We start from the raw sequence: 15,366 nt of genomic DNA, 5'->3' as shown, positions 1-15,366 counted from the left end.
CGCCAAGATGTGTAAAAGTGAGCAATGATGCATATTAAATTTCTCATGTATATTGATCTAATAAAAAATGCATAGGATTAGAGGCGGGTGTGTGTGTGTATACACACAAAAGTTTAATAAATGTCTTCACTGCTATGCTACTCCTGACAAGCAGAAAAGTAATTTATCATCCCCAATGGGGATGTTGGATTGAAAGCCTGTTGACTGTGGTAGATACCACATTACTAGTCTGAGTAACTCCTGCCTGGGACAACTTTTGCCATAATGGAAATAAACGGTTAAAATAACCAAGACCTGGGACTGGATAATACCTTGTCTGCTAAAAAAAAATCACTTAAACATTAAATAAATCCAATTGGATCACTTTGCCTCCAACAAATTATGTAAGGATCAAATACAAAGTAAGTTAATTACAACAGTGTTTTGCACACATGAGATGTGAATATTCCTTTTCTATCTACAGCTGAAGTTACAATTGCGCAAAAAATGGCTGCATAGTTGTGCTTGGCACTGCTTTGTCCATCCTGCCTCCTGTTCTAAATGGTGTGCTTACTTATTCTGTGTAGCACTGGGCCTCAAAGGTGGCAGTCTCTCCCAAGTTTCCCACAGCAGCCTGCTAATAGATGAATAGTTCTAAAGAATCACAAGCAGACATTATTTTGATGACAAGTGCCAAATGATAAAATCCTGTCCCTGAATTTTTCACTGTAGTGATTGAAGCATATTTGCTCAAGTTTTTGTTTAATCGGACACAATTGCTCGGGTGCATTTATACCTTATAACTGCTGGTGCACAGGTATTCTGTAAAAACATTGTGGGTAAACGCTTTATAATTTTGTATCTGTAACAGACTGCATATGGTTTCATTACACAGTAAGAACTGGTTCTTCCTTCCAATATATTTGTTCTTTATTGGGTAGAACTCTTGACAGCTTGGTTTTCTTGTGATATGGAAATGTGTTGCATCAGTTGAGCTGGAAATGTATAAATTGAAGGATTTTGCACAAATACTTAGATCGAACGATTAAATCCTTTGAATTGAGCGATTTGAAGGATTTTAATCCAACGATCTCCTTCGACCAAAAAAACTTAGCCAAGCCTATGGGGACCTTCCCCATAGGCTAACATTGGGTTCGGTAGGTTTTAGGTGGTGAACTATAGGGGGTTTAAGTTTTTTCTTAAAGAGACAGTACTTCGACTATCGAATAGTCGAACGATTTTTAGTTCGAATCCTTCGAGTTGAAGGACGAAGTAGCCAAAAACACTTCGAAATTCAAAGTATATTTTTCTTCTATTCCTTTACTCGAAGTTAATGAATTTTCCCCTTAGTCTCTCTCTAATGAGAGCTGTGGTATAGATGCAGCTTTATGCTGAGAAATCTTAAATAGGTTTGTCTCACTGTGCTTTTAAGAGACAAAACAGTCTCTTATTTTAGCTTGGTTTTGGTTTTTCCCTCTGCTTGTATTCAATTCACTTCTGTGTATGGGATTTTATGATCTGATTGGTACCTGGGGTTAGGGTTCCTGTTAAGCTGGTTTTTTTGTTTTTTTTTCTTTCTGTAACTTGGAGCACTATTAATTGTTCAAATGGCATGTAATGCTAAATTGGCGGCAGATTTTAAGCTCTTCCATTGCCCTACATTTCACTATTTCTTTGTTAAACTCGTAACAAGTTGGTATACTGTGACACCACATATACTCTGTTGGTGACCATATGACTCCATAGGGACCTGAACTTTCAGGTCCTCCATTTATTAAAGTTGGCAGTAATGACAGACTTTTTGAATGGGAAACCATCTGCTTTTCCCCCCCACCTTTGAGTAAATCTACCCTTTTTTTTTTTTAATTGGACAGGTGGGAAGTAATCAGTCAGTGATCACTTCCTGTCTGCAGGCTTGTTTAGAATGAATACTGTTGTGTATTTAAGGAATGTTTTAGCACTCAATTCTAAACATGTAATAATATTGGCTACTAAAGTAAATATTTTTTATATTGCCACACAGGTTTGGCAAAGATTTGTGCCTTCCTAATTTTACATACCAAATGCAGCTGCCCATTTTGAGATGAGAATCTGCTTCCCAAATGTGACATTGCGGAGTTAACTTTAGTGTTTTGAGGCACTGCTAGAATTTGTTTGCTGTTGCTATAGTGTTAAAAATGAGAACCAAATCTTCAAGAGCTATGTGATTTGGGGGTTGCTATAAATGGCAGCATATAGTCGGGGGGAAATGTGAATTTCATAAGTAGAATATTTGTCTAGATCTGCCGAAGAACTAGTGGGAGGTACAGTGCAGTATTATGAGTTTTGAAGATAAGATTTTCTTTTTTTTTTTTTTTTTTTTTTTTTTTTTTTAATGAAAAAGATTCAGAGTTTGTAGTTTTGCCATTCAAAGGCATATTTACCATACAGGTATGGTTAAAAAAAAAAAAAAAAAAAAAAAAAAAAAAAAATTTGCTTTTGCAGATGCTTTCCTATGAAATCTGGCAGCAGAGGTGTGTGGGGGGGGTCAGTGTGCAGCGGAAATTATTTCATGCATGTTGCTTTGTGACATTGCATCAGATTGTGTTCTTTCTGGCATGCTCAGAAGGGACACTTATTCTACTTGCATATTACTAAATACGCTACTGCCTAGAAGTAAATTTATCAAATAGGATTTCCAAATCTACTTCGAAAAACTCTAAAATCACAAATGTGATTTAACATGATCACTTAACAAATTTTTTAATGTGGGAAAAATCACATTTTATCTACCTGTAGGGAGAGGGTTTATTTTTATTTTTTTTGGGGTTGGAAGGAGGCTAAAGTCTGCCTTACACATGTTGATTTACAGTTAATGTCAGATTTGCTGCTATGATAATTAACCAGCAACTGCCTCGGTTCCCACAGACTTCCGCGCAGGTGGGTGAAATCACTAGCATTTCCAGAAAATCTTTTCTTTATTGCCCAATTACATAGTAACAGTAAATTAGGTTGAATAAAGACATGCATCCATCAAGTTCACTAGATGCTTTGATCAATTAGCAGACTGGTTTTACAATGCCCCTGAACATTGAGTAACATAAATGCTGTGCCAGGTTCATGTTCTGTGTCCCCAGAATATGATGTAGGATAAATGCAATAATAATTCCATCAATAATAAGTAACCCAATAAAGAAGACTGAATTAATGCACTACAAATTTCATGTATAATACCCACAACATGCATAGCAGGAAAAATGTTTGTTTTTATAGTCTCTAATGCTTATAAGAGCCAAAGTTGAATCCACAGAGCGTGCATCTAGTTAAAAATAGCATGGCTGGTTACAGGAAGGGTTAATGGTTTTATGGTGGGAGATGCTGCAAAGCAGTCGGTACATAGGGACTGTAAGAGTTGTCTAATGGTAGTGTTTATAGGGGCAGATTGTATTAAAATCTCTGCCAAAAGCCAATTATGTTAGAAACGTATCTTTTACTGGCTGTTCAGTGCAGGAATTTAAAGAGAAAGTCGGGACATTTCAGTAATAAACCTGGGACTGCAGGTTGAGCTGTCAAAATCGTGACTGCCCTGTGAAAAAGTGGGACAGTTTGGGAGGTATGCAACTAGTGGCGTACATAAACATACAACTAGGCCCCCCATGCGACACCGATTCCCCCCCCCCCATGCATTGGACTGGAACACAGTCTACCATAAACTCCATTATAATCAAATAATTAAACTTTTTAAACATTTCCTTTTTCTGTGCAATAACGAAACAGTACTTTGTTCTTGAGCCCAACTACGATATAATTAATCCTTATTGAAGGCAAAAAACAGCCTGTTGGATTTATTTAATGTTTACATGATTTTCTAGTAGATTTAAGGTATGAAAATCCAAATTACGGAAAGATGCATTATCTGAAAACCCCCAAGTATGGTCTGGCCCAGATTATTTGACACACTGGCCTGTTTGCCTAAAGATTTGCCATTGTGGAAGGAAAAGTCTTGCAGGCCCTAGATGGCCCCTCGCATTCCTAAGCCCCCCTCCAAGGTAGACTGAGCAGTTTCAAAGTGCCCATGGGGCCCTTCTATGAACTGTTTCAAGACTACCCAGGAGACAGTGTGCCATCTGAGAAGGTCCTTATCAGTAGTCTGTTATGTTATCCTTTGGCTTCTAGCAGGTGCCCTGGCCTTGAAGCTCTCCCACTATGTTACTCCCTTCTCGTTCACATAGCTAGCTAACACTAGACAATTGTACACTGAGACACTATGATAGATACTTGGCAATACTCCCTTTTCTCCCTAGAGAGGCCTTTTCCCATTGAAGTTCCTCTCCTGAAGGGTATATAATGTGTGGTCAATCTTTTGTTTCTCAGTTCTGACCTACTTGTGTATCAGAACCCACGGAGCTCGTGTATGTTAATTATATAAATAATAAACTTGGATTATTCCTTTTACCTCAGTGATCTCCGGTCTTTGGATTATTCCCTAACACCAGTAACTGCCTAATTTTCCCCCACTGGCACCCAGCCTAGGACTAAATAAAACATTTTGTTTGGGTTACTAAGAGTCAACTTTATGGTAAACATTTGCATCTTATTTTGCGACTTCCCCAGTATATGTGTGAGTCTGAGTGATGGGGCACTGTATAGGGGAGAGTAGAGTGAGTGTGTAATGAGGCACTGTATAGGAAATAGTATAGAGTGCTTATAGTGGTTGTTAGACTTTTCCAGTTCAAGCCCTCATTTGCAGGTTCAGCCATTAGTTTATAACCAAAGGAAAGAAACATTGGTGCCAGTCTAATTTACAGTGATTGAATTTGGAGATCCAGCTTCCACATAATCACAGGTTTTTGACTTATTTTACTAATTTAATAGTAGAACAAATTTGGCCTTCTGCCATAGATAGAAACAGTAGACTGCTTAGCCTCATTTTATCACGGTCAGCGGCTGACAGTGATTTCTTAACTATTCAGAGATGCAAAAACTATATGTGGGGAGTGTTAATCTGCTTTAAAAAGGTTTAAAAAAAGTTTCCTCATATAGGTGTGTCTTGCATAAATGCTTCTAACTGTATTCCTTCAGAACAAGACCACAGTTTGCATTTAATATAGATTCATGTTATTGCATAATATACCTATTATTGCATAATATACCTAAACTTGCCATCAATCATTCTAATATCTCCCCAAATGAGAGAACCCTTACCAATCTAGATATTCATTCCTGAATCAAAGATAAAATCACACAATGGGCCGATGCAGGGAGGGAACAACATCCATAAGTTAATGTGCCCTTCATATGGAGTAGCTGGCGTCTCGCACAGGCTGCGGCTAGGAAGACAGCATTTCCGGATGAGCTCCGATGCGAACTGCATCATTTTTGTTTATTTAACTGTACTGTACTAGGTCCCTTGCTTTTCAACTTGTTTATTAATGACTTGGAGGTGGGCTTTGAAAGTACTGTTTCTATTTTTGCAGATGATACTAAATTGTGCAGAACTATAAGTTCCATGCAGGATGCTGCCACTTTGCAGAGTGATTTGTCTAAGTTGGGAAAACTGGGCAGCAAACTGGAAAATGAGGTTCAATGTTGATAAATGCAAGGTTACAGTTAAATTAAATATACCCATATCTATACTACGTGAAGGTATGGAGGGGTGTGTATGGATGCTGGGTGTAGCCCTTAGGTCCCCAGTTTGAATATGTTCTAAATAACTAGATATTCTTGGCCTTCCCTCTAAAGTGAGAATAACTTTGATTAATGTAACTTAACAATATTATGGATCACTGGGCACACCTTCAGAATGAAGTAAATGCAGAGCCGCATACGAAGATATTACACATAGCGTGTGCAAACTATGAAAACTTTGTGATCTCGGTCTCCGTACAGCCTCTGCCAAAAAAAAACAAACACTTCTTTAAATGAACGGTGATTGCAAATCCCTATGCCAACACAAGTGACCAAGTAGTATTTTCCCCTCAAAAAAGCCATTGGTGTCTGTCGTTTTTCGACTGAGCTTCTAATTATCTTTATAACTGAGTTTTAATGCAACTGTGGTAAAGTCCTATTTTAAACTGAATGGGTTACAGGATTTTAAGCCCTTTACAGAATTGTTTCGTAGTAACTGAGAAAATGTTCATTAAAACGAAGGAAGAAACCACACAGCAGTTTTAGAACAGCATAACACAACATTTAAATAAATATTGGACTGCTTTCTGCCAAGAATCGGTCAAGGATTGTTCTATGCAGGCTCGAACTGCAAATGTTCACCTTTTTACTGGGAACACATTTTTCTATCCAGCTCAATGCATTAACAAACCTCCTGGCTCATAACCTGTTTGCCTTAATCTAGTCTTTTATATTACTAACTTTTTTTCTGGAATACTCCATGCTTTTTGGCAGCGGGATGTGAAGATGTGGGTACCTAGATTTAATAGCTGAATTTTTCCTGAAGATGCTTAGCAACTGCCGTATGGGTGCTCTTGGCATTACAAAGATTGAGTATCCAGATTTAAGCTGCTACAACTGGTATAAAGCTGATATCAATGGAGCCAACTTCTTAGTTGATGGAAGAGATTTTTAAACACCTGTTCAGGGGCATAACATACCTATCAGAAAGACGGACAAAGTTCTGCCATGCTACGTGCAGCAGAATTTTTTGGCCATGCACATTTGTTGGCCATACCCCCTAAACACCATGTCCATTTTGCAAAGCTTTGCAGGTTTGGAAAGTCTGCATACACTTCTGGGTTTTTTTTAGGGCCATGATTTATTCCAGTTTTGCTAATAAAGGTGAATTGCCCCTTCTCCCAAGAGACCCCTGCTTATCTTGTGTTGGTTAGAATTGTTTCTTTGCTTATCTTAAAATGTTACAAATGTATCTAAGTGCAGGTGCTTAGTATTCTGGGATCTCTGGCAAAAGGTCTCTTGTTGGCATCCATGAAGGAGATCAAAGAGAAACTTGTCACATTTCCGTAACAATCCGGAATTGCAGGCTGAGCTGTCAAAATCGGGACAGTCGGGAGGTATATTTCTTTTGTATAGTTATGCAGCACATGTGAGGTGTAGTTGCGCAACACCGTTACTCCACCCTTTCATGTAGCAAAGGCTCCATCCTGTGGAGAGAGGGGTCAAATGTAACCAATGCTCTGCCTGTTTCCTAGCAAGGCTAGACCTAGCCTAGATGGGGTTACAGAGGATATATACAGTGCATTGTACACATTTAGTTAACTATATTTGAATACCTTACCCTTTAAACAAAACAGGGATTGTTATCCATTTATTACGATATATTTCAGCTGGCCAACTAAGTCAGTCATCCCATATCTAGCCAGTCCTACACTCAAATTTCATCTGATTCATTAAGAATTCTATTGCTTCATTATACATTTTATAAAGGGACTAAGTTTTACCTGTAACTTACTAGCTGCTTTCAAAGAAGAAACTCCCAAACTTGGCTGCCCTTTTATTAGACACCAGTGGGATCACCTGACTATAGCTGGGAAGGGTGGGAGCTACAACATGGAGCTGGTCACTGCTCCCGTATAACTAACAAACAAGGGAAAGTTGTGCTCTCCACTAATTTTTTAAATTGCATATTATAATATAAATATATAAATAAAATGTGTTGTGCATGTCGTGTAATCTGTCTGCATATTTAACTTTGGAAGTACATATTGGGAACAACCCAGCATGTTGTGCTGAAAAGTAAGTTTGTTATAAGAGTAGTTTAAATTATGGGCATATTTAAAGGTTTGTGACAAATCCAAACACCTTTGACTCACTTGTTGCCGTTTATTCATTGTTCCCTTTTTGACAGCTTGAGGAAACTTATGCTTATTTTTATTGCTGTTGTTTTGACTCTTGCAATTGAGATCTATGAAATATTTTCTGTGGCAAACTGATCAGACATGCTTAAAAATCAGTGAGTACATGTATTTGTATCTTCTAGTTCTAGAGAAATGTTTTCTGACAGCATAGATGCAAACGTCTTTCCAGCTGTTTATGAATGGTCACCATTACCACCCAGAATCTTTGGCAAGTGGCCAGTGGAGGCTGTTGGAAAGCCTGCAAACTAACATGACCCTTTTTTTTTAGTGGTTTTGAGATGGTGTACCGTGTTGGCCATTGAAAGTTTTCTAGTGGGAAAGCTATATTTAAAGTTCTGGACAGGTCCTGTCTGAATAGTTTGTAATAAACACTCAAACTGAGTTTATAATTAAATAATAATGTTAAGGTACTCTGTTCTCTCTAGGTTGCCCTTGATTTGACTTCTGCTTCTAAATATCATTGCAAACTAGGGTTGCCACTTGTCCTGTCTTGACTCGTTCAGCCCGGTAATTTGAAGGGCTCAAAACTTCCATCCTGTTTTCCAAATAAGGAAAAACGGGCAGGATTCCCCATGATTGACACGGCGATCTGCCAATCGCTGTGTCATAGACCCGCTCCTCTACACCACGGCACTGCCTCTCGACGTACCGGCCTGCCCCCTACTGAAAACAGAAACTTGGGGAATACATTTTTTCTTTGTGCATATAACTTTTGAAGAAGCTGCTTAAAAGGAAACTTTACCCCCAAAATATTGTAGTACAGGTTTTGGACAGTTATCTTGAACGCTCAGTACGTGGGGTTTTCCAAATAAGTATGTAACTTGAATTTCCATACTTTGTTTACTGAAAGGTAATTTAAATATTACATAACCACAGTAGGTTTGTTTTTTGCCACCAATGATAATTTATTATAGCTTAGTTGAGATCAAGTACAAGGTACTGTTTTATTATTACTGAGAAAAAGGAAATCCTTTTTAAAAATTTGGATAAAATGGAGTCTATGGGAGAATGATTTCCCATAATTTGGATTTTCTGAATAACTGATCCCATACTTGTATAGCTTTATGCAATGTTTTGGAGGATGGCTGGCTCAAGAGGTAACGTTCAGTAAAATGCGCAAGTTCGTGAATTGGCATAGCTATGTCCTTTCGCCATAGCGCAACTTCGCCTGGCATAAGGGTGCAAAGTACTGCTAGAGTAGGTCCCCTTCGCTGGTTAATTTTCGCTAGCGTTAGCCACTTCAGCCTTTAGTAAATTTGCCCCTTAGTTTGTGTTTGAAATACTACTAGTTTTTTTATTTCATTTAATGTTCACTTTTTTTTTTTTTTTTTAAACCATTATAATAAATCTATTGTTGGTTAATTTTGACTATTGCTGCATGTAATATAGATGTAATATATATTGATAGTAGACATTCAAAGAGCACCTTAAAGGTACATAAGTGATTCTTTCCAATTCATTTAAAACTCTGTGGACAATGCCAACAAAATCTCAAAAGTTCCAACTCAAATTGAGAAGTATAGAAGTCAGGTTTAAATGTCAGATACTGTAGCACTAAACTAGAACAACCAATCCATATGCACTGAATCCACTATTTTAGGATTCGGCTGAATCCTTTGTGAAAGATTAGGCTGAATCTGAACCCTAAATTGGATATGCAAATTTGGGAAATGAGTGGGAAAGTCATATGATCTATTGAATTCGGATTAGATTTTGCTGAATCCTGAATTCAGTGCCCTATTAATGCCACTTACTGTATTGGAAATGTGCATAGTGGATTTTTGGATTTATCACCTCATGTTATTTTACCTTTCCTTGTGCACTTTACAGAATATTGCAGGCAAAACTAGTTTCCCCTTGAGCTTTGTTGGTTTGTCTGTGCTAGAAAGAAAAATTGAAAGATCTTGACATTAAACTTAAATCGTGCTTGGAGATGTTTTGGACACACACACACACACACACACACACACACACACACACACACACACACACACACACACACACACACACACACACACACACACACACACACACACACACACACACCTTTTTAATTGACTTGCTTTATTTACTTAAAGTTCATATGTTCTTTAATCCTCTCCCCCCCCCCCCCCCATGTCCGTATTCTAGGAATGTACCACCGTCATGCCGGCCTATTGCCATTACTCATGACCACTCTGTTTTCTACAAAGGCCCATGTCGGTCTTTCAGGAAAAGTAAAATATTTACTGTATACCAACTATGGGTATCTTCAGTTAACTGGCCCACTGGAATGACTTCTCTTTCCCAACTGCTCACATACTGTTGGCAGTTTTGGTTCCCCCTCAAAAAGTAGATTTTGTTTGCTTTTTGAAAAAACAATATATTGACAAGGAAAATGTGTTCCCATTTCAGGAATTCTTTAGCTGTAGCAGTGGCCTGGACCTATTTTTTCTTATGGAGTAGCAGTCTCATTGCATGGGGGTCAGGTTGACCACACTGCCTATGTAAGCTGGTCTTATTGTCTCTATGGTACGGCTGCACAGAAATAAAACTTTATCCCCACCCCAATCTTCTTCAATGAGATCGGACCTTATTTCCCAAAGAAGAAATAAGAAAAATAAGACAAATATACACTTGCTATTTACTAGAAAGCACTGTATGGCAAGCACTCTTAAATAGAAACTCTTAGCTAATTTTAAGTGCTATATCACACAGCCTTAAGAACATACCTTGCGATAAAACACTATTGGTGCTGTTATTTGTTTGCACTGTCCACTTAATAAGTTACAATAACTGATATATTGGGTCTATTATTTGGAATGCTTGGGACCTGTGGTTTTCTGGATAAAGCGCACCATATGCTGAGGCTGCTAAACACTTGAATCTGTGAGGTGGCTTTCCTGTAATTCACAGCTTTCCGAATAACTGATCACGTATGCATATTGACTTTTTATTTTTCTCCTCCTCTAGCAACAAGAACCTTGTGTGAGGAGTCTCAGTTTCAGTGCAAAAATGGTCGCTGTATTGCTTCAGTTTGGAAATGTGATGGAGATGAGGACTGCCCTGATGGAAGTGATGAAAGCTCATGTGGTAAGTTTGTTTTAGTTCAAATCTATATGCCTAGCAAAACCATCTTCCTTCTCAAAACTTATTGGGTGAGAAAAATGGAGAAGATCTATAGAGTCCCCATATTTCTAACAAAGGTTTGTGCAATACACCTATATTGCATACCTCCTAACGGTCCTGTTTTTTTGCGGGACAGTCCTGATTTTTGACAGCTCAGCCCGATGTTCTGGATTGTTACTGAAATGCCTTTGTATATTTTTCTGGTGTCTGTGCATGAGCTCAAAGTCTCTAAAACTTAAACAAGAGGCTTTTTGGCAGAAAGCCCAGAATTCTCGACACCTGCACTTAAATAGTTACAGTTGTAACTTTGCTTATCTTAAATAGTTACAAATGTATCCAAGATAAACCGGTCTCTTGGGAGAACTGGGACTTACAGCTAAAAGGGTAATTCACCTTTATTAGCAAAACTGTATTAACACCTAAAACCTAACCTCAAAACCCCCAGAAATGTGTTCACGCTGTTCATAACCTGCCAAATTTTATAAAGTAGATGTGTTATTTTTAGGGGCGTGACCACAAAATGGGCATGTTCAAAAATAGAACTTTGCCCCGATTTCTGAAGCTCAAATGTTGGGAGGCATGATATTGCACAGACTAGAAAACACTGTGAAAGATCAATGTAGCATGCCGTTATTGCTATAATGGAATCACTGTTTTAAAGGACACGTAAAGCCTATATTTTCCTACCATGTAAGTTGTGTACATCTCATTTACCCAAATGGCATCATTTTGACTGCATATATCCCCTCATGTTTCGGTGCCATCACATTTTCTGAAACCAGGCAGCAATTTTCCCTCTTGACACATCGCTAAATTTTAAATCTGCAAAAAACATGTGTGCTGTAAAGTTCATGCAATGAAGAATGCAGGTTTACACAGGCAGAACTTGCTTTCATAAAAAGTCCTGCTTGGATTGAGGAACAGTAATGCCAAAAAATTAGTAACAACAAGGGAAAGTTGTGCTCACCACTAACTTTTAAAACCATTTGGCGGGGGTGCAATGAGGGTGTGACCACAAAATACATATAGTCATATAAAAGAGTCCTCTGCACTCAACCCATTAACAATATATGTAAGACAGACATTTTGTCCATACTGCTACTGAAAAATGCCGTACCCTTTAAACAAAACAGGGATTGTTTGTCCATATATTGCAATATATTTAAGCTGGCCAACTAAGTCAGTCATCCCATATCTGGCCAGTCCTACGCTTAATTTTCATCTGATTCATTAAGAATTCTATTGCTTCATTATACATTTTACAAAGGGACTAAGAAAAACTAGTGATTTAAAGTAATGAAAATATCATGTAGTGTTGTCCAGCACTGGTAAAGCTGATAGTGTTTGCTTCAGAAACACTACTATAGTTCATATAAACAAGCTGCTGAGTAGCAATGGTGGAAATTGGGGAGGGGGGGGGAGTCTATATGGCACAGGATAAATAGTGGGTAACGGATAACATTTTGTTCTACAGGGCTTATCTGCTGTGTAACCTGAGCCTTTTCTCCTTTGAATGGCGGCCCCCAGCAGTTTATTTATATAAACAATAGAAAGTGTTTGAAGCAAACACAACAGTTTTACTGTTTTACATTTTTGTGTGGGGGTTACATGCCCTTTTAAAACTAGTTTATGTGAAATAAAAGGAAAAGTCTGCTCAGAGCTCATTATTTACACTTGAGAATTTTATTTGTTTCAGATTTTTGGTGTTGTACATGTATCTTGGTTTTATTTTTATTTATTTTTTTTAAATGTACTGTTTTTTTCAAATTTTTCTCAGTGAAGAAAACCTGCGCAGAATCTGACTTTATTTGTAGTAATGGTCAGTGTGTTCCTAACCGATGGGAGTGTGATGGAGACCCAGACTGTGAAGATGGATCAGATGAAACACCAGAGTTATGCTGTGAGTGAGCACTTTTTTTTTTTTTTTTTTTTTTTTTTTTTTTTGTTCTCACTCACCTTTTTTTTTTTTTTTTACTCACAGTATTCTTGGCTTTGCCAGGGTGGTATTTTGCACATACAATATACAGTATAATTTTGTGTGTAGGTCGCAGCATTCAGTACAACTGCTCCTACCCCCTACTTGTGCCCAATAGCATGATACAGCATGGTAACACTACATGATGCCCCAATGATTTTTAAGACTGTCTTAACAAGTGGCAACCAGTACTACACTGCAAAATAAATGAATAAGCAGTTTAAGCATGTACCACTCAAGGTTTAAAGTATATATTGATACTCTGTATTTAAAAATGGCTAGTATGTGTTTATTTTTTACACATTACTCATGTCTTGCAACTCATAACACTGTAAGGCTTATTTACAAATAAAAGGAAAGTGCAAATAGAATATTTGTACTAAAACACCATGCAGTAGGACTTGCATCGAAAAACACGCTAATCTTGTTCCAAAATGACAGTTAATTGCATTTTTTTAGGTAAGTACAAGGTACATGGCACTCAGACACGGTGAGATCCATGGTGATCGGTTACTGGATGGTATGGTGTATATTTACAATTCAGTGAAAAAGTCATTAACTTGTCCAATAAGCAGGTCGTGGTTTATACTGGGTTTTTTTTTTTCAATTTTTTTTTTTTGAGTTGTACTAAAATTTATTCCATATCTATCAGATATGAGGACATGCAGAGCTACTGAAATAAGCTGCGGTTCCCGTTCAACACAATGTGTTCCCCTCTCTTGGAAATGTGATGGTGAGAGGGACTGTGCCAATGCAGAGGATGAAGAGAACTGCGGTAAGAGCATCATTGCTGGCAGTCATTCTGTGGGACCATTGGTTCCTATATCCATTCCCTTGCAACATACATACCTAGAACTTGCTGATCTTAATCTGAATTCCTGCTTTCCATTTTCATTTATTGCAGCCTCCACATGTTTACACAGCAGTTTGTGCAAATGTGATAGAAATTTGTGTGAATCCTAATTTCTGTAAACTATGGTAACTTTCAATTGGATCCAAGTCATCACATCTTCTCTCAAAGCAATATCACTCCAAGTTCTTTCATTTCCCTTTAAACTTTTGCTCACCCATATGCTTTCTCACCCTCTTTTCCCAGTCTTGCTTCAGTGCATGGAAGTAGCCACTGCCTCGTCTGCATTCTAGAAAAGGGTAGTTAGAGCAGGTGTTGAGATAGATATGTTGAGATTGTTGAAGGTTTTACAGGTAATTTACAGCATTATTCTGTAGTTATGGTTGCTTTCTTACTGCTAAAGTAAACACGTTTGTGAGTGGACTATTGTTGCATAGTGCAGCTAGAATAGTTTTGGTCTCCTTTTGTTAAACCCATTGTAATCAGGGCAGTTTTTTTTTTTTTTTTTTTTTTTTTTTAATTCTAAGGGAAAAGGTGCATAGGATAGAAAACTATCTCCTTTACAAACATGATTTGGTAATATTCTGACTGGGAATCATTTATTTTGCGGTTAGAAGGGTTGCTATTTAGCACTGAAATGTATTCCTAGGAGCTATAACTGACTTTATCAAATCTGTATCCATGGCCTTCAGGGGACCGTAAAAGCCTCAGTTAAAATTGGGACTTTAACAATATGGCACATACATCATTGCCATACAGAAAATATTAAAGGTGAATTTTCAAGCTGTAAAGGTAATATTCTGTTTGCTCTCAATCAGTAAGCTGGCATTTATCTTGGTCTCTTAAATGTCATGCAGTTGTCAGGTAAACTCTTGTCCCCTTTATCAAACAAGATATAACAAATGTCAAATGTCTGTCTATAAGCAACTTGATCAGACTGAACTTTTTTAATCAGCAACCATTCATTAGGACACATTAGTCATTCACATGACTGCAGATTTATGGGTTTTTTTATTTTATTTTATGTGTGGGCCTTGTGACCATACACACGCTAACTTAAAGCTGTAACTCTTTGAATTCTGCACTGCTGTAAAGACCTGACCCCCCCCCCCACTCCCATAGACTTCAGTGGGAACAAGTTCCCTGGATTGAACTCCTGAAGTTCCTTTTTTAGTTCTCCCTCCATTTGGGTTTTCGCAGGGCCTTCCATTTCCCCAGCACCAATGATTAGGATCCCCTCCATGGCAGCCCTGCTTCTGTCTGTCAAGTGCACCATGGTTTGTTTTTTTTTATTTGTTTTTTTTAAATCTCCCTTCCCATATCCCCCATTCACATCTACTCTATCATTTGAAACCCTCCCTGATCCCATTTCCTTCTGTTTGCCCTTTTTCATCTTTCATAATCTGTCCCACAGATATCCCCATAACTTTCTCTTATGTGTTTCTTAGCCCTTGTGTGGACCATAGCTGCAGTAGAAGCAGCTTCTGTCAGGCTTAAATACACCCATGCTGACTCTCTTGCCCTCAAAGTTTAAAGGGGAATGATTGCGAAAATGTAATATAACCTTCACCATACTGAAATAAACTTTTTAAATACATCTGCTAGGAAAGGAAACCCCCCTATAAGATATATTGGATCTGACTGTC

General features: G+C 37.9%; 1 protein-coding gene across 4 annotated transcripts in view; it reads left to right on the top strand.

The window, feature by feature from the left end:
• vldlr.L (very low density lipoprotein receptor L homeolog) overlaps positions 1-15,366 on the top strand; it is a 42,152-nt gene that overhangs the window by 8,275 nt on the left and 18,511 nt on the right. For all 4 annotated transcript variants that reach the window (XM_018258485.2, XM_018258471.2, XM_018258477.2 and 1 more), the window contains exons 2-4: positions 10,740-10,859; positions 12,673-12,795; positions 13,523-13,645. In XM_018258485.2, the coding sequence (XP_018113974.1) occupies positions 10,740-10,859; positions 12,673-12,795; positions 13,523-13,645 (366 nt within the window). The remainder of the gene's footprint in view (positions 1-10,739; positions 10,860-12,672; positions 12,796-13,522; positions 13,646-15,366) is intronic.

Source organism: Xenopus laevis, chromosome 1L (genome assembly GCF_017654675.1).
Source record: "Xenopus laevis strain J_2021 chromosome 1L, Xenopus_laevis_v10.1, whole genome shotgun sequence".
Classification (NCBI taxonomy): Eukaryota; Metazoa; Chordata; class Amphibia; order Anura; family Pipidae; genus Xenopus; species Xenopus laevis.
The sequence above is the reverse complement of the archived record's forward strand: the minus strand, read 5'-3'. Positions and strand labels throughout refer to the sequence as shown.